Source organism: Sycon ciliatum, chromosome 6 (assembly GCF_964019385.1).
Source record: "Sycon ciliatum chromosome 6, ocSycCili1.1, whole genome shotgun sequence".
NCBI lineage: Eukaryota > Metazoa > Porifera > Calcarea > Leucosolenida > Sycettidae > Sycon > Sycon ciliatum.
Window position 1 is genome coordinate 19,404,443 of NC_088648.1, and position 18,561 is coordinate 19,423,003.

The 18,561-nt window shown below is 44.6% G+C and overlaps 1 protein-coding gene across 2 annotated transcripts in view; it reads left to right on the top strand.

The window, feature by feature from the left end:
- LOC135819568 (uncharacterized) overlaps positions 1–18,561 on the top strand; it is a 34,401-nt gene that overhangs the window by 13,369 nt on the left and 2,471 nt on the right. The window contains exons 5-11 of one of the 2 annotated variants that reach the window (XM_065332796.1): positions 4,951–4,983; positions 8,143–8,247; positions 11,207–11,254; positions 12,904–12,993; positions 14,018–14,059; positions 15,520–15,609; positions 18,446–18,493. In XM_065332796.1, coding sequence (XP_065188868.1) covers positions 4,951–4,983; positions 8,143–8,247; positions 11,207–11,254; positions 12,904–12,993; positions 14,018–14,059; positions 15,520–15,609; positions 18,446–18,493 — 456 coding nt within the window. The remainder of the gene's footprint in view (positions 1–4,950; positions 4,984–8,142; positions 8,248–11,206; positions 11,255–12,903; positions 12,994–14,017; positions 14,060–15,519; positions 15,610–18,445; positions 18,494–18,561) is intronic. The other variant, XM_065332797.1, reaches the window with a different exon arrangement.

Consider the following 18,561-nt stretch of genomic DNA (forward strand, 5'->3'; position numbering starts at 1 on the left):
ATGGTAGCAGTAGATGAATGTTGCAGTTGTGGGTGCCTGCGGACAGAAATGGTGAGTACATACTATTTGAAGAGTGTGGGTAGTACAACATGTTCCTTTTGCTTGCATAAGACAGGGTCACGTGTACGAAAATAAACAGCTTCCAACACCTGCAGCTGCTTAAAGAAACTTGCTCAACATCCTTGTTCATGTTGTCATCAGATTGGGTCTCCCCGAGTACTAGTTTGTGCTTGGTCCGACTTGTTATAATGTGGGCTTCGCCTCAAAACTCAAGCATATGTAAAAAGGGAGCACCTGTACTAAAAAATCAACCAAGAGACGGTAGATAGTTAACTACTGTGTCGTTTCTTGGCCTGGCCTTCTAGTTTTCATCTCTGCTGGTGCCTCAGGGCGCATCTGCAAGTGCGTCAACCTGCAAAACGTCGACAGTTTTTTCATCTCTTCCAAGCTACACTGCGCTTCCTTGATTTGTTCACTCCATAGGCACGATTTAGACGTTCGACTTCGCCTCCTCCTCGTGCAGTACGACTGCTAGAATGGTGGCTGTAGGTGTTTTCGCTTATCTTTCCCTTCAAATGAGGCAAACCAGTACACCACCGGTCACCACCACCACGCATAAAAAATCACTTCTCACCACCATGTGCCGCGCGCGTACTGAGTCTGATATATCTGCAGTGCTGCCAAATAATTTTCCCGCAAAATCGGACACCCTTCACCGCCAAGGCTGGCCACACGGTGCGAATTTTTCTCCTCGGTAATTCTTTTTACAGAGAATTCAAAATATCGCCTGAAACACCATGAAAATTCGCTTCGTTGCCATGGTAACCCCAGAATTGTCATGAATTTTGTAATGATGAGTGTGGTCGCACACTGACTCTGTACAGACTGTCAGCGTACATGCCATCCAGCCTGATCCAGGCATGTTACTTTGCACTTCCACAGCCAAGCGCTTGCCTTTTTAGAAGCAAATGTACAGTGATTTGTAATTGTGCCTTCAGTTGCGCTGAAAAGTGAAAGTACAGGACTTCTGCATAGGAAAGTAATGATCTCCGACATTTTGGCTGCTTTCGGACGTTTCCCTTTTCGGACCGGTTTTCGGAAGACCCTTCAAAAATCGGACACTGTCTTAAAAATCGGACGGTTTGGCAGCACTGCATCTGCGTCCACGCAACATGACTGTCATGCAGTCAGACCACATTGTGTGCTCTTCCCTGCCTGTTTCACGAATCCACTCGCCCCAAAGACTGGCGATCTTGTGACGCATATCGATCGCGGCTCCGAGGACTCCGCACCATTCACGCACCGTATCCGCAGGATATCTCGATAATTCACCCTTTCTGCGCTTCAGTTTTCCTTGCAGGTTGTCGCTTGAAAGTCGACCTCAAGGGCGGTTATTTATTTCGATCCACTTCTCGATCTTGATTCGTCCGCCGCCACATCGTGAACGACTGCGAGAGAGATCAGCACACTGGATGGAGCGATGCTGGTGCTTTCTGCACGAGTTTGTGGATGACGCGTTTGCTGAAATTCTGCCAAGAAAACAGCGACTGCAGCGATTTCAATCCGCCAGGAGGCACTCGAGAATGATCGCCCAGGAGTTTCTGGTACTCCGTGACAATTTCCCATCACAGTGGGGTGTTGATTTCAGCACCAGGCCTTCTCTGTGTTGCGCGAGAAGCAACAGGAGTCCTCTGACGACAAAATTTGGACGCAAAATGCTGGAATCGACTAGGGTCCTGAGGCGCTGCCTCCGTTGGAGTTGGAGGCATTTCTTCTTCAACATCACAAATTGACAACTGAAGGACAGTGTTGGGTCGCTGGATAGTTAATTCCGTCCTGAGATTTTTTGAATTTGTTTGGTTGACGTTCGAAACGGAACGCGCATTTTATTAAGTCGGACCAAGTACGTGAAGTATGTGCGTACAGCGAATGGCGTCCCACCGTTGTCCTTGAATAATTAAAATACATAATTATTGCACTCGAAAAATTATTAATACAGGTAGACTCCCTCTAGTTCGAATACGGGGCACTTCCATAGCCCCATCTGCTTACGCTCGGTACTTAGGAATACTGGTTGACGAACATCTGTCTTTCTCAACCCAAGTGGATGCAGTATGTGCAACTGTCAATAGGAAGGTCGGAGCATTTGTCCATGCAAAGCAGAATATCAGCATTTTTGGCAAACGACTTTTCTATTTATCGATCATTCAGTCCACATTTGAGTTTGGCAGCACTGCATATATTCATTGCTTATCACAAACCCTATATGACAAGCTTCTTACTGCCAGCCGCGTAGCATTAAAGAGAATATTTTCGTTGGATAGAATGACTCCCACCACTCTTCTATACAGTCATACTAACTTGTACGCCCTTGAGAAACGCCTCAACTTCAAAACCTATGTATTTGTTTACCGCTGCCTGAATGGACTTGCTAGTCCTCTTCTGCGAGACCGCTTTACCTTGCGCGCCCATGGTGCTCGCACTGCAGCCACCACCCGTGGCCAAGTCTCTGCTGCTCTTGTTCTGCCCCCCGCTAACACCCGATATGGCTTTAGTGCAATTTCTTATTTGGGCGCTGCCAGGTGGAATACACTTCCACCGGCTTGCCGCATGTCTAGTTCACCAGCTGAATTTCGCTCATCCATCAAATTATACCTAGGGTTCCCTGTAAAAAGGCGCTGACGCCTGTTGGGAATTCCCTAGTAAAAGAAGAATAAATAATAATAATAATAATAATAATACTAATACGGTATAATTCGAACATTCCGTGTAATTGGAACTTTTTCGTCGTACCTATCTTCTGCAAGTCACTTCAAGTCAAATTCGAATGCATAATTCGAAGTACGAAAAGTGCGCAAAAATATTATCGAAACCCAGAATCGATTTTCTCGATCCTATCATCAGTGGGAAAAAATACTGAGCTAAAGGATACAACCAAAGAAACTGAAGTTAGAGGGGAAGTTAAGGCAAAATTCAAAATTTCACCAGTTGTAGTCTTCGGGGTGCTGAGTCGAATGGTCTTGGTCCGAGAAAGCTGAGACGCTCCCTTCTTACTTGAATACCAATCGAACTCGCGCACTTCCACCGAAACTGGGTGACTGTGCCCTACTAGATGGGGATTTGTATGCAAAATGTCACTAAAAGCGCCATTTCGTTCTGATGAAAGCACGGATGACCACGATTGGCCCATATTTTGTAGTCTTTTGGACGCTGAGAGGACTGGCTTTGGTCCGAAAAGGCTGCGATGCAGCATTCCTCCTTTATTCCGAATCGAACATGGTTGAACAAGCGGTCAGGTGCTCCTGGGTGCCCAAATCACCTGGTCAACACGCCAGCAGGCGACAACTTTCACACCAAGGTTCAACTCGAGTTCAACTCGAGTGACAGGACTGCACCCAAAAAAGGTCAAACAGGCTAGTAAGTTGTACCCTGCAGGCACGGTGACCAGGTGACTGGTGAACGCAGGAGCATGTGACCGCTTGTTCAACCATGTTCGATTGGGAATAAAGGAGGAACGCTGCATCGCAGCCTTTTCGGACCAAAACCAGTCGACTCAGCGTCCAAAAGACTACAACATATGGGCCAATCGCGGTCATCCGTTCTTTTATAAGAACGAAATGGCGCTTTTGGTGACATTTTGCATACAAATCCCCATCTAGTAGGGTGCAGTCACCCAGTTTCGGCGGAAGTGCGCGAGTTCGATTGGGATTCAAGTAGGAAGGGAGCGTCTCAGCTTTCTCGGACCAAGACCATTCGACTCAGCACCCCGAAGACTACAACTGGTGAAATTTTAATTTTTGCCTTAACTTCCCCTTTAAGTACTGTAATAGAAAGGTGTTAGAAATAACATCATGATAGAAGTGCAATAAAAAAATAAAATAGAAAATTCGACGGGTTTGCGTACCGGGCACGTCAAGAACAAGGAGTCGTACAACTCCCTGGTCAAGAACCACCTTTCCGCTTCCGTGGGACGCCACCACCCCATGATAAGGCGTCAGATGCGGATCCTAAACGGTGGGGGAGGATAGATCAGATCCACCAACCAGAGGCCAAAGGCATAAATCCCATTTGCCACATCCATGTTTTACTCATGCCAGGCAACGAGTTCCCAATTAACTGTGGGTCGCAGCACGGTTGGAAAAAATCCTTCCGCTTCCAAGCAGGACTTGAACCTGGTACCTCTCGTTTCTCAATCATGGTCTTAGACCAACTCACTGTGCCTGCCTGGCTACAAGTGCAATTAACCACTAGTAAAAATAATACAGCACGTATATAGCTCACATCAACCCGTTATGGACTGAACTCAATGTATGTGGAGAATTGTGCCCTCAAAATCTTTACCTGAAATTCCACGTAACTTTAGTTTCCCTGGGACAATTGTCATCATCTTGGGCATCCCGAAAGGCCCGGACGAGAGGTAGACAATGAGCCCAAACTCGAGTCCACTAGATGCGCTGGACCAGCGCTGCAAGCCAGCGAAGGCGTTTTAGCGCGGGGCTCGCGCTCCACATCGATCTTCATCCTCTATTTCACTTTCCTTGCTCGTTAAAAAAATTACGGTCATACATGTATATCTGTCGACAACGTCAAACCAGTGCATTATGTTTGGGGCAAGTTGCCCCGCTGTCAAAAGAGCCATGTACACTGTAGACAAAAAAAACAGTTAATCCTAATGTTGTCTTCCCATCTGCTGGCATCTGGTCACTGGGCGACCTCTGGGCCTATTCGTGTAACGACATTATTTTGTCTTTATTGCCATCTGAAAAGCTCTTCAAAAGTCGGAGCTATATTCGATTAGTATTATTGAAGCACAATCCTTGCCATCACTAATGCCTTGCAGGATGGATCTCATTACTCTCAGGCACCTAAGATATAATTTGAAACTGCTTGATCGTTGGTACTGTTATGCTTATTTGTTGGTAAATCTTTGTCTTTGTCATCTTGGAATAGGCAAATTGGCGGCGAAAGTAAAAGCGGCACAAGGTACGTTTCCCAACTACATGTACGTGCACATGTGTTTGAAATATTTGCATCCTTATTTTCTCTATATCGCTAAGAAAAGTCACAAAGTCACCCACCGGTTTGTCACGGAATCCACTTCGAAATAATTATAACGACTGAACTGAACGCATTCACGGGATCAACAAAGATAAGGGGTTTTCTTTCCGACTTCAGCAGGAATGATTTTGATCAACTCTCGATCTTCGCGTAGTCAAAAATAGTGAAATACACTCTTGTGTGTAGTAGGTTAGGCACCTGCCATTTCGATGTGTTCAATTTGGCGAATGACATTTAGCGACTGCGCTGCTTCACAGGTTGATTTTTACGCTGCATAACATATTCGGCGAGTACACTTCGACGAAGTAATATGTAGGCCTCAGACAGCAGTCACGTTCCACGTAGCAGTTACCGTCCCCAAAGTCAGTCATACAGTCAAAATCACTCACACACCAGTCACAGTTTGCGTCTTTTGAGAAACCAGTTGTGGTGCCCACAAACCAATCACAGAATGCCGCGACTTGCCCTTTTTTCGATCACGCGTGCACGGAGTCAGAATACATGCATTTATCACTCTCTTAGTATTGACTCCCATTGATTTTTGCTATACCTAAGCAGCCTAATATTCCTGCATATTTCACTCCTTAGGGCCATATTGACTGCTTATATTTGACTGCTTAGGGGTTGCGCAGTTGAACGGTGCGCACCCTAGTGCAGCATTGTCACTGCATGAGTAGGTGGTGGTGCAACGGTTGTGCAATCATAAAACCGGGATTCATGAGGTTATCGTTCTGGAATTTGAAATACGGACTGTTTGGCGTGATAAATCTAATATTGACTTCGTACTTGGTCAGTATAGGAAATAAAAACCTCGTAAAAGACCTCGGCTTCGCCTTGGTCTTTTACTCGGCTTTTATTTCCTATATTGACCTCGTACTTAGTCAATATTAGATACATAATTATGGTGTGCAAGTAGTACTGCTTTATGTGTCCAATAATTATTGTGTCCCGGCGATTCGATATCAATATTTTTCTTCATCCACTCCCATCCAGCGTAATGTAAGTGAAAGAGAAGACAAGAAGCAGTCGCTGGCTGGTGAATTACGCTTGCCATGACGATTTAAGGCCATCGCTGCCCTCCCTCTCGCTCCTGTTTGGAGAGCGAATACTGCGATGGGATCAGCGATACAAATTTGCAATTTCGAGTCGCATTCCGTGCCGACATCGCCACAGCTGATCTCTCCAAGCGTCCACCGCATCTAGAAAACGTCGACATTACCGGGAACAAGCTACATCTTCCCTACAAGGAGCGAAACTGAGCAAGAACACGATCGAAATAGGGAAAAATTGTTTGCGCTGAAAAGCATACTTTTAAACGCGTTCGTTCTCCATACTTTCAAATGGCAACCTACCCATGTCATACATCAGCGGTGAAAAGCATACTTTTGAACGCGTTCGTTCTCCATACTTTCAAATGGCAACCTACCTATGTCATACATCAAAGCTGGTGACTTGTTTTTGGCTCTCTGTGACTTGTTGTTGGCTCTCTGTGACTTGTTTGGGACTGGTGACGGGTATTAGCGGGTTTTTTTTTTATTTATTATTATTTTTTTTTTACTATGACTGTATGACTGGTGATAGGGGCAGTGACTGCTGTGAGAGCCCTGACTGCTGTGAGAGCCCTGACTGCTGTGAGAGCCCTGACTGCTGTGAGAGCCCTGACTGCTGTCTGAGTCCTACCTATAATTTCACCATCGACCCTGTCGCCGAATTTCACTGAAAAAACTGTAAGCCGTGGGTATGAAATCCTTTTAAATCTTGGTGAATCTATCATGGACGCTTATCCCGATTTTACTGGCCAAACGTTGCGAGGCAAACCCCAACTAGTCAAGGTTGGATATGCAAAATGAGAGGGGAAGAAACGAGACTTTTTCCGGGAGATGCGAAACTGAGCGATTGGAGCTGTCCTGCAGAGGCCGCATGAAGACAAAAAAACCCGCGACGAGTCAGGACTGCAGACCTTTACTTAGCGAGCTTGCCATCTTCCACAGCTCTGACGTGAGCAGGGCGCAGAGCCCGAAATGCAGCTGACAATGTTCCGCCTACACCAGCTAACGTGGTGGTACTGGTGGTACTGGACATGTACATGAACACGCACAGCGGGGAGGCATTTCTAATGTTTCAAGGTACAAGTATTTTCGTTATTCTGAAGGCCAGTTTAACAATCCTTTTCACTCTGTATTTTGGTACCAGGTGTGTAAGACTGCGGCGAAATGCTGTGTAGTCGAAAAAACCCTCTCCTACGAGCTGTTAGGCAGTTAGTTGTAGAACGTCAGTATCGTTGGTCAGTGTCGTGCAATGTTATGGCATGAGCTGATTGTTTAGTAACTGGTGGTGTTAGCGGGTATTATAGCGTGACTTGTAGAACCGTGGGTCCTTATCTTTTCTATAAAGTTATCCTTGGCTCTCCATCCGAGTCCTAATATTGGTAATGGCTTAAACAGAAAATCGACGAAGTGTGCCTGTCGAGATTTGTCCAACTATCGACGTGGTTTTTGACCCGCCCACGGTAATGAAATGTCACTCGCCGAAGTTGTTTTCGGCAAACTGACCTAGAACCTTTGTGTGTGGGTCAAGTGGGGGCTCTATCTCACCCGAATGTGTGGAATCGCAGAAAGTGTAAGTTACGAAGTCTGAAGAGAGTGTCGATCGGTCGCTGCTGGGTTGATAGGCACACCTTAGCTGAGTGTAAAGCATCGCTGGCCTCAAGCGAACGTCCTTGGTTCGAGTCCTGGTGGTGAAAATCCATGCTTTCTTCAGAATTTCCCTTACACGTTTTGGATTTCTTTGCCTGATGAATGCACACAGTTCGTGAAACGTCATTCAGATATGTTTCGCTTTGCCTCTCGCCCTGTGTAGGTTATCAACTCTTGTAATTTGTTATTTTGCATTGCTTTTACTTACTGCCATGGCTGGTTATCGCCTCCCTCCTTCCACATTGGCCTATGTCTCCTGGTGATGGGAAGGTGAACAAAAGTAAACTCAGAGTAGCAAAGCACTACGAGTGATCCATTGTTTATGGACATGAACGAACATTGCGTCTATCCCGGTAATGTATTCTATTCCGATATCTTTGTGTGTTAGCAATCATACAGGCCGTGGAAATCCTTGGGAAGAACAAGGTTGCTGGAGAAGAGCCTTCGGTTGGGAGGACGAATGGGTTTTCTTTCGATTTATCGAAAACGAAGAGTAAGTCTGATTATTCAAATCTGGTAGTATTTATTTGGTCGGCACACAAGAGCACTGTGCAGCATTTCAATATTTACCATTGGCCGCGGGATGTGTGGTGAAGATATGATTTCTCGTTACAAATTTCAAACTTTCTTACGAGAGTGTCGTACACACGATTTAAAATATTTATCAAGAAATCATGACTCTTGCGGCCGAAGTCGCTACCACTCTTTTTTTTAATTTGTGGAAGCAAGGTCGACGGTATTATGATTATAGGAAAGTTGTTTGCTCTCTACACCTTATTTATTTATTTCTGCACGTCGTGGCATGTCAAGACAGCCAATTGAATTGAGGAGAGGGTGAGACCAACCACGGAAGAAGAGAAAAAAAGAAAATGAAGAGCACGTACACAAAGTGGGAAGGGATTAGCAACTTACAAAGCAATGGGATGTTCAGCGAGCTATGCAGCGGAAGTGGTGACTGTGACTTTGTTTAATAGGAGATACTGAAGTGCTGTCTGACGAGGGTGCGGAATTTGGGCACATCTGGAGCTTGTCTAGCACTGGGAGGCAGTTGGAGCCACGTGGAGTAGGAGGAAAAGAAAGGGGAATTTACGAATAGGGTAGACCTAGCTAAGGGAGACGAACGCAGCTTCGGGTGGTGCCACCTGACTTGAACCAATTAAGGGACTGTAAATAAGCGGGGTGCTGGTCAAGAAAAATTGAATGTGCCAGGGTGCACTAGGAAGCATCAAAGTAATGTTGCAGATTGGTAGTGGATGCAGCAGCATACAAGTCTAGATTTGAGATATTATAACGATCTGTACGAAATATGATGCGCAGTATACGGCGATGGAGAACTTCTTGGAGAGGTCGAAGAAACAAATGCAGGAGACCTGCCGCTGGTCTTTGAGGGAGCAGAGGTCTTGGATTATGCGGGACAATTGCAGGGATGTGTTGTCCTTACGACGAAGCAGTTTGGAGACGCAGGACTTAGTTCGCGCCTTTTCTAAAAGACTTGAATTTTCCCCTCATTGAGTTACGACTGCCATCCAGAGAACATCGAATTTTCCACTGAGCAAACCTGCAAGAAAGTACGACTTCCTGATCAATAAACAGCACGAGGGTCACGCTGCACTTTGGTGTTCACAAGGTGATTGTCGCGCTGGAAACGGAGCGTCTCTCTACGTTTGCAACACTGCCTATGGTTTGGTCTTGAGTGCACTACATGTATTTATGTGGAGCTCTTAAAGGCTTTACAGAAGTGCAAAAACATTTGATCACGCGGTGGTCAGCGCACGGCCAGTTTCAGGACGAAAAAATCGTCCTTCGATCGCACAAATCAAGATTTGTTCAATATTTGTTGCACTTTTGCAGAGCGTTGCTGCTACTGAAATTCGAGTCGTTTAAAGAAGGAAATGGTTGTTGTTTGGAGTGACAAGGGTTATCAGTTCAAATTCCTTGTCAGAATCGGTAGAGTTGACCACGCTGCATTGTTTGGCGTGCTGGCGTCAGGAGCGGTGCTTGGTGTTGGAGCTTGTGGAGGCGCTTTCCGTCGTGGGGTAGGAAATTGGCAATGTTGCAATGTGGTGAAGTGAAAATATTCAAATTTGTCTATTTCCAGAAAACGTTGAACGCTTTTACGAGACATGTCCCGAGTGGTAGCGGAGATAGTCCACTGTCCTGCAGTGCATGGTTCAGAAAAATAGACGCCGTAAATGGGTCCCTCTATGGCCCTTGCAATTTGGCTAATTTAGCCATGCAATTTATTGATACTTGGAGATGATGGCCATTGCTTTCCTGGGTGTAGCCATGACTTAATGCGGTGGTGGTGTGAAGACTACTGAGATGAGGTAATGTTGGCATGGTGGTTGTTGGTTCTTAGCTCCAATGTGTACGCTGTACAAGCGCTAGTGTTTAGACCCAATATTCAGTCGTAGTTGGGGCCCATTTCGAGGTGGTCCCCAGTTCCACGGTGTCCGTAAGTTATGCAACGAACCCTTTCGCATGGATGTTGTAGACCCCAAAAGAAACCTACTTGCAAAATTTGAGCGAAATCGGAGACATGGCCTAGCCCAGCTTTTCTGGTTTTCTCAGACATTCTCTCTGAAGACACACTCATTTTCAGCCGACTCAAGATCAGCGGGTAAAGGGTGGATTCCCCCGAAACCCTGTGTAATGCGATGGAAGTGATGATTTCATGCCAGTTTGCCGTGTAGAAGTTTCAGTGGACTTCCCGTGTGCTCTGCATGACAGTCGTGAATCAATCAAGTGAGAATTCAAGTCAGCGAAAAAGCACAAGCTCCGTAGTGGAGAGCCACCAACGGTGCTATAAAGTGAATGAGTTAGCATTAAAAAAGGATCACAGTTCGCGTGCGACACGGCTGCAAGCCTAGTTTTCCGCATCTGCAGTGCCGCCACCACCCTCTAGGATCAAGGCGCAGATGTAGCCCCTAAGTGGATGGAGGTGAGTACAACTATGTAGATCAGACCCACCACAAAATGGTCAAAGACCGAAAATCCCATTCACTGCTTCCATGTTTCCCTCGTGCCAGGCCACGAGTTTTCAATTAACTTTGGGTTGCAGCACGGCTAGGAAATCCTTCAGCTTCCAGGCACGGACTTGAACCTGGTACCCTCTGCTTCTCAATGATGGGCTCAGACCATACTACTATGTCTGACTAGTATTAATAGTAATTGACAAGCAAAATCCGACTGCCTGGATAGATTTCAACTACATTACAATATTTGTACTTTGTACTGTTGAGGCAACGAACTGAAATCATAAAAACCAACCATCCAAACCAACCATGATAGCGGAAAAATGGTTAACTAACACAAAAGTAAAAATAATGTGAAGGATTTTAGTCTTCAAATCATTCATGATGTATGAGATTAGTACATTTAAATACAGCTAAACTAGAATTTGTGACATTTATGCATGGCAACGTCTGTCTGTCTTCTTCTAATGGCTCCAGATACGGTTTTGGGAGAGAAAAAGATGGATGGCCAAGAGCTAGGTACATGTAAGTCAAAGGCTTTTCTCTTTGCCATCTAACTCTCCTCCCTAAGGCTACCTATATATCTTACGGGACCTTGCTCTCACCGTCACTCTCCCCTTAGTAACCCTTTCCCAAAGATGCTCGCCACTTTTTTCGCAACTTTTGGTTGTTGTGGAAGAGAGCGCAACTTTCTTCATTTTCACGAACTACTTCGCAACTTTCCGCAACCCTGAGCAGAGAAGCGCCTTGGAGGAGACCATTGAAGTGTCCGCGATGCTCCGCTTCAACAACAACCGCTGAAAAATTGCATCAATTCATCATAACAAGTGTACTTCTAGAAGAACATGGTGTACATGATGTATGTACTAAATGCAACAAAAGTCATACACATACACATACACGTACATGTACATGTACATGTACATGTACATTGTTGGTTAACAGCATCCGTCATCTTTCTGTGAGAACCGGAACTATGGGACGGTAAGGAGGCAATCATGCCTGTGCCATTGGTGAAGTAAAAGAAGTCAACAACAACAACAACAACAACAACAACAACAACAACAACAACAACAACAACAACAACAACAACAACAACAACAACAACAACAACAACAACAACAACAACAACAACAACAGCAACAACAACAACAACAACAACAACAACAACAACAACAACAACAACAACAACAACAACAACAACAACAACAACAACAACAACAACAACAACAACAACAACAACAACAACAACAACAACAACAACAACAACAACAACAACAACAACAACAGCAACAGCAACAGCAGCAGCAGCAGCAGCAGCAGCAGCAGCAGCAACAGCAGCAGCAGCAGCAGCAGCAGCAGCAGCAGCAACAACAACAACAACAACAACAACAACAACAACAACAACAACAACAACAACAACAACAACAACAACAACAACAACAACAACAACAACAACAACAACAACAACAACAACAACAACAACAACAACAACATGTTACAAGCCGGAGGACCACTGTGTTTGGAAACAGTGACCTTACTACAACCATCCACGGTTGGCAGAGCCCCAGTCTTGCGACCATTTGAACCGGCTCTGCCAACCATGGATGGTTGTAGTAAGCACTGAACAATGTTGCTATGATATCATGCACAAGGAGTCGCTCATTTTGAGTTGCGATATCAGCAACTTTCGAGATTTTTCTGAAAATATGGATGCTTTTTCATCAACCTTCCCTTGTTTTGGCATGGTGAAGAAAACCATAAGTTGCGAAATATTTTGGCATCTTTGGGAAATTGCTACCTACCACTTAGCCCCAGGTTCGCTAGAATCACCTTTACGCAACCGTCACCTACTTCCCATCACTTTTGGCCTTTCTGTCTCTCACTCTTTTTTTACTCCTCTTCCACGTCCAAACATGAACTGCCAAGTAAAATCGCCCAATCAAGAATATTCCGGTTTTACTGTATGGATTTGATTCTATGCATGTGTAGCACTACTCCTAAATTCCATCTCACATCTCGCTTAAACAAAAAAAACTTGTCTGTATTGATGTGCGCATGAGGGGTGCATTAGGGGGAGGGGAGGGGGGGGGGGATAGATTGAGCAGTGTGTCAATAGTTTTGTATCGATTCAATATTGTTGTATTTTGGGTTCTTCAACGTGTACAATTTAGTTGCACTTCCGGTCGGGTCAGATTTGGTTTCCTACAACCAACTCCCCAAGTTATCAACTATAAAGACCACTGCGACAAATATCTACAGTCGTAAGTCAGTATCAATCGTAGTATTCTTTACAATTGCAATAACAACCATGATTTTACCAATGCTAGTGTTCTAAAGCATTACTATGATAATAGGAGCTTGAGAGAGCGATTGGAATAATGGATAACAGGGAGGACTAAGTGTAAGTTTGATGTGGCGATGACGCATCGTGATTGTGGCCCAGAGGACTCCGCACCATTCACGCACCGTAACCGCAGAATACTTCAACCTTTCTGCGCTTCAGTTTTCCAGCCAGGTTGTCGCCTGAAAGTCGCCCTCAGGTGTGGTTATCTATTTCGATCAACTTCTCGGCAATCTCTTCTGTGATCTTGTTTCGTCGCCCGCCACATCGTGAGCGACTGCGAGAGAGAGATCAGCAAACTGGACGAAGCGATGCTGGTGCTTTCTGCATGAGTTTCTGGATGACGCATTTGCTGAAATTCTGCCAAGGAAACAGCTACTGCAGCGATTTCAATCCGCCAGGAGGCACTCGAGAACGATCACCCAGGAATAGATGGTACTCCGTGACAATTCCACATCGCATTGGGGTGTTGATTTCACCAACAGGCCTTCTCTGTGTTGCGTGAGAAGCAACAGGAGTCCTCTGATGATAAAGTGTCTTCGTCACTCATTTTAGTCTTCAAATCATTCGTGATGTATGAGATAGTACATTTAAACACTGCTGTCTGCAGATTGAGTATTTTCGCTCCTGCTCTTGTACTGTAGTAGTTGAGCACTGTCATGTGGAGTAGTGCCTTTGCTGTTTGCTTTACGCAGAGCTCACTGACTTGTCAGTTTGAGCACTCTGGCAAGGTACGTTCGGGCCTGGTTTAAATCTGGCTTTGGAAAATTTATTTTCATTGCTATCAGGCTCGGCCTCATTTTTTCTGTGCTGCGCTGTAGAGTTCGCAAATAACGAAACAGCATGCTGTCTCCAGATTTAGTAAATACAGCTTAAATAGAATTTGTGACATGTACATGTATGCCAGGCAACGTCTGTCTTTCTTCTTCTTCTAATGGCTCCAGACCCGGTTTCGGGAGAGACAAAGTTGGATGGCCCAGACCTAGGTAAGTCCAAGGCTTTCCTCTTTGCCATTTAACCCTCTCCTCTCCAAGGCTACCTATATCTCTTACGGGGACCTTGCTCTCACCATCACTCTCCCCATAGCCCCAGGTTCGCTAGAATCACCTTTACCCAACGGTCACCTACTTACTTCCCATCACTTTTGGCCTTTCCGTCTCTCACTCTTTTTCCTCCTCTTCCAATGAACAGCCAAGTAAAATCGCCCAATCAAGAATATTCCGGTCTGCCTGTATGGATTTGATTTCATGCATGTGTAACGCTACTCCTAAGTTCCATCTCACGCTTCCGCTGAAACAAAAACAAAAAAACTTGTCTACATTGATGTGCGCATGAGGGCTGGATTAGGGGTGGGTGTGGGGGGGGGGGGGGGGGGAGGAGTGGAATAGATTGAGCAGTGTGTTAATAGTTTTGTATCCATTTAATATCGATTCAATATTATTGTAGCCGAACGTTTTCGTTCCCTTTTCATCATGGTTAAGTAGAGGGAATAATGTAAAAATGTCAAAATACAGCAACTTATAGAGCTACAGCAAAAGCATAGATCGAAAACCCAACGCTATACGTGTGGGAAAAAATAAAATTCAGAACTTGTCAAAAACAGGGTGAATGTTATGTCATGTTTTAGTCATGTTTTAGTCATTTCCTCATCTTCACCCTGTTTTTGACAAGTTCTGCTGAATTTTATTTTTCTCCCACACGTATAGCGTGAGGTTATCGATCTATGCTTTTGTTGTCGGCTTGTAGCTCTATAAGTTGCTGTATTTTGACATTTTTCCATTATTCTATGTACTTACCCATGATGAGGAGTAGGCATCAGCGGGTAATGCTAGTAAATTCAGCCGATTGTGCTTTTCAGAATGCCAGCAAAAACAGGATATTATGCTCGTTTTAATGCTTTTGATGCTAGTTTAGGGCGTTTTATGCTAGCAATATTATTACCAAATACAGCAAACAAATCGCAGAAGAGTACGCGAAAAAGTCTGTTTCCAAAGTAGGTATAAAGATATGCGCGCAAAAATTGATTGATCGGTGGTAGACTACTTCTACTCGTACAAAGGCAACATCGTTGTACGCAATGATATAGTTAACGTTTGGATGGTCATGTGGCACGTATAGGCACTTGATCAGGGAGTACTGTATTCTACGACTCTCTGGCCATGAGATGCTGAAAATCGCGAATTAAGCTAGTTTCTCCAAAAGAAATGCCTCATTATGCCGGGGCAATGACCCTTCTGCAAACACCCCCATTATGCTAGTTTTAATGCTAGCATTACATGTTGAGGCCTAATGAGAAGGGAACGAAAACGTTCGGTTACAAAATTGGCTTACTTGACTGTGTGAATTGCGTCGGTGCTGACACCTTTTCTTTCGAAATTGGATACGCCTCCAATTTTTCCTTATAATATTTTATTGTATTTTTGATTTTCCAATGTGTACATTGTAGAAGCATTACCAGACGTGTCAGATTTGGTTTCCATTCAAGATATCCCCAAGTTGGTAACTACAGAGACCATTGGGACAAATGCCTACCAGAGTAAGTCGGTATCAATTGTAATGTGCTATACTTGAGGACAATTGCAATGCTATCCATGATTTGACCAATGCTGGTATTGTGAATTCCAAGGCATGAATATATATACTGTCGTGGACATGGAAATCCGGTCACACGTCTAGCGGCCCCAGGGCGCTGGCCATGCAGCTGTGGGCAAGTCGTACACACACGTGCTGCGGAGCGCTGGTCGCATCGGATCAAGCTCTGTTCTGTACACGCTGAGGGCGCCTGCCCCAGTCAATCGCAGTACTACTTGAAAACGGAGCTCGAAAGAGCGATTGAAATAATGGATAAAAGGGAGGACTACAAGTTATGACTAACTGCTCACCAATGTAAACAGATTATACGAGAGAGCTTGGAAGCTGAGGGCCCTACACTATGCTTTTTTGCCTTGATGACGTAGACAAAAAAAAAGGGATGTTATAAATTTATACAAAAGAGAAAGACCAAGAAACTATAAGTTCCGCTATACTGTCCACTAACACCACCAGTTACTAAAAAATAAGCTCAAGCGATAACATTGCACGACACTGACCGACGGTACTGACGTTCTACAACTAACTGGCTAACAGCTCTAGCACATCTTGCATGCGCACTCCAACAGCCTTCCAACTTGGAAGGTTCTAAGTTATAGAAATAACATAAGGAGGGGTAGCTGATTGCTTGGTAACTGGTGGTGTTAGTGGACAGTATAGCGTAACTTGTAGTTCCTAGGTCTTTCCCTTTTGTATAAATTAAACCTTGGCTCTCCATCTGAGTCCATTCCTGCACACCTGATGTTATAAATTTTCTTATAAATTTCTCCTATTTTTTGCTCAGACCTAACCTGGGATTCGAACCCGCACTATTGCCCTGCATGCATCCCCCGATACACTACGGATACATACCAATTCTTCCAAGTTGCTTCACGTTATGATCTTGCATTTCAAAGCCCTATTTGAATATTGTGGCCAGCCGTCTTTGATGCTACGGTACAGTACGGGACATGTACGGTCGAGGGTAATACGACACTGTCCACCGCCTTGATGACCTAGGCAAAAAAAACCGTGAGGATTATTATTATTATTATTATTATTATTAGACACAATCTCATAGCATGTGAGAAGCATAGCTAATGCAGGGACAGAATCCCCTGAGACAAGGGCGTTGAGCCAGCCACGGCAATAGTAAGCTAGGAAAACAAAGCAAATATGAATTAAAGCAGAAAATGAATGGAAAATTACAAAGAAAAACGATGTTATAAATTTTTCAATTCTCCTAATTTTTTCAAGGCATAACCTGGGATTCGAACCCGCACTATCGCCCTACAGGCATTCCCTATACACTTCGCATTCATACTCATTCTTCCAAGTTGCCTCACGTTATGATCTTGTGTTTGAAAGCCCTATTTGAATGTTGTGGCCAGCTGTTTGTGGCCAGCTGTCTTTGATGGTACGGTACGGTACGAGACAGATACGGGATAGCGCCAGGCGTGACACAAACAAACAAACAAATAAACACCAAATTAAAGCTGTGTGGACCCTGGCTAGCGCCAGACGTTACTGAATTAACGTCTTCTGCATAGCTACGGGAATAAAGTTATATAGTGGGACAACATGGCACAAAACTGACGAGGAGTATTGAGACATTCAGCCACTTGAAACCTAGCTCCATAACATCGACAAGGCGCAAACCAACAACCTTCCAACTTGGAATGTTCAGGCAAGGAAAAGTCCAAAGACGATAAGGACAACGCAACGAAGAATGCCGAACGTTACTGGACGATGACGAGACTAGTTCGCCGATGGAACATATAATTATGCATTACTGAAACTCGGCGACGCAAAGCGACAAAAAGCAACATATCACCCAAATTGGGAGGCTCAAGTTCAGGTAATAATCATATCAGGGAACGCTGGAGGTCACCTATTGTATAATATACTTCAAAATGTATCGAACCTTTTCCAGCTTTCCCTCAGACTATGGTATATTTATGTATAAGAGCTCTCCGTGTGATAGATTGTTTTCTGCAGCAGAGTTGCAGGTCGATTGCAGGGTTAGAGGAGCAGTTAGGGCTGTGTCCCACGAGTCTGAGTTGATTCACAGGAAGAGTGTGTTTCGAAGGCTGGAGAAAATGTTGAACAGTCCCTGCTTGGATACGAGCTACAGAATAGCTTAGCAGTTGAGCATCGCTGACCATAACCGAAGGTTCCTGATCCGAGTTGCGTTGTATGTTGCGTGTTTTTTTACCTTTTTGAATTCGCTATACTTCATTTGTTTATTAAGTTAAGTTTTTATTTCACCCCAATGGGAGAAGCCAATGCAAAGGAGGGGGCGTTAGCCAGCCATGGCAAGTAAAGGAAAAAGTAAGAAAAATGGAAGGAACATAATAATCGGAAGAAAAGAACGCTTCAGCGGGGTGAAGTTTATCACTATGTTCACAATGGTGAATAGTGGCGAGATAAGCTAGCAAAAAAAGCGAGTGAGTACTTGTTGCTCTAGTCGCGCCAAAATCTTCTTCACATTGTTCCTTTAGGTCTAAGAACTCCCTAAATACATGAATCGTCGGTGTTCCGTGTTTTATCCAGTCGTGATGTTTGTAGCACATCGACTGCATACTGGGGTCCAGTTGCTTGGTAGACGCCTAGGATCACAGTAACGGTCCCATGACTGGATTTAATGTATTCTGGACTCCCGATTGCCTACTGAGTCCAATATAGCTTGTCAAGGCGAATTGGAATATTCCCACACGCGTTGCATTGTAGGTGCAAGTAACATGTCACTTATTTGGTACATGTATGCATGACAACGTCTGTCTTTCTTCTCCTAATTTTCGTAGATGACGTTGCCGTCGGGACAGATGATGAAGCCCAGACACCAAATAAAAGTATGTAATTTATTGTTAAGATTAGATGTTGTGCCACTCTACCCTCCGTTCTCCTTTCTCCAAGGCTG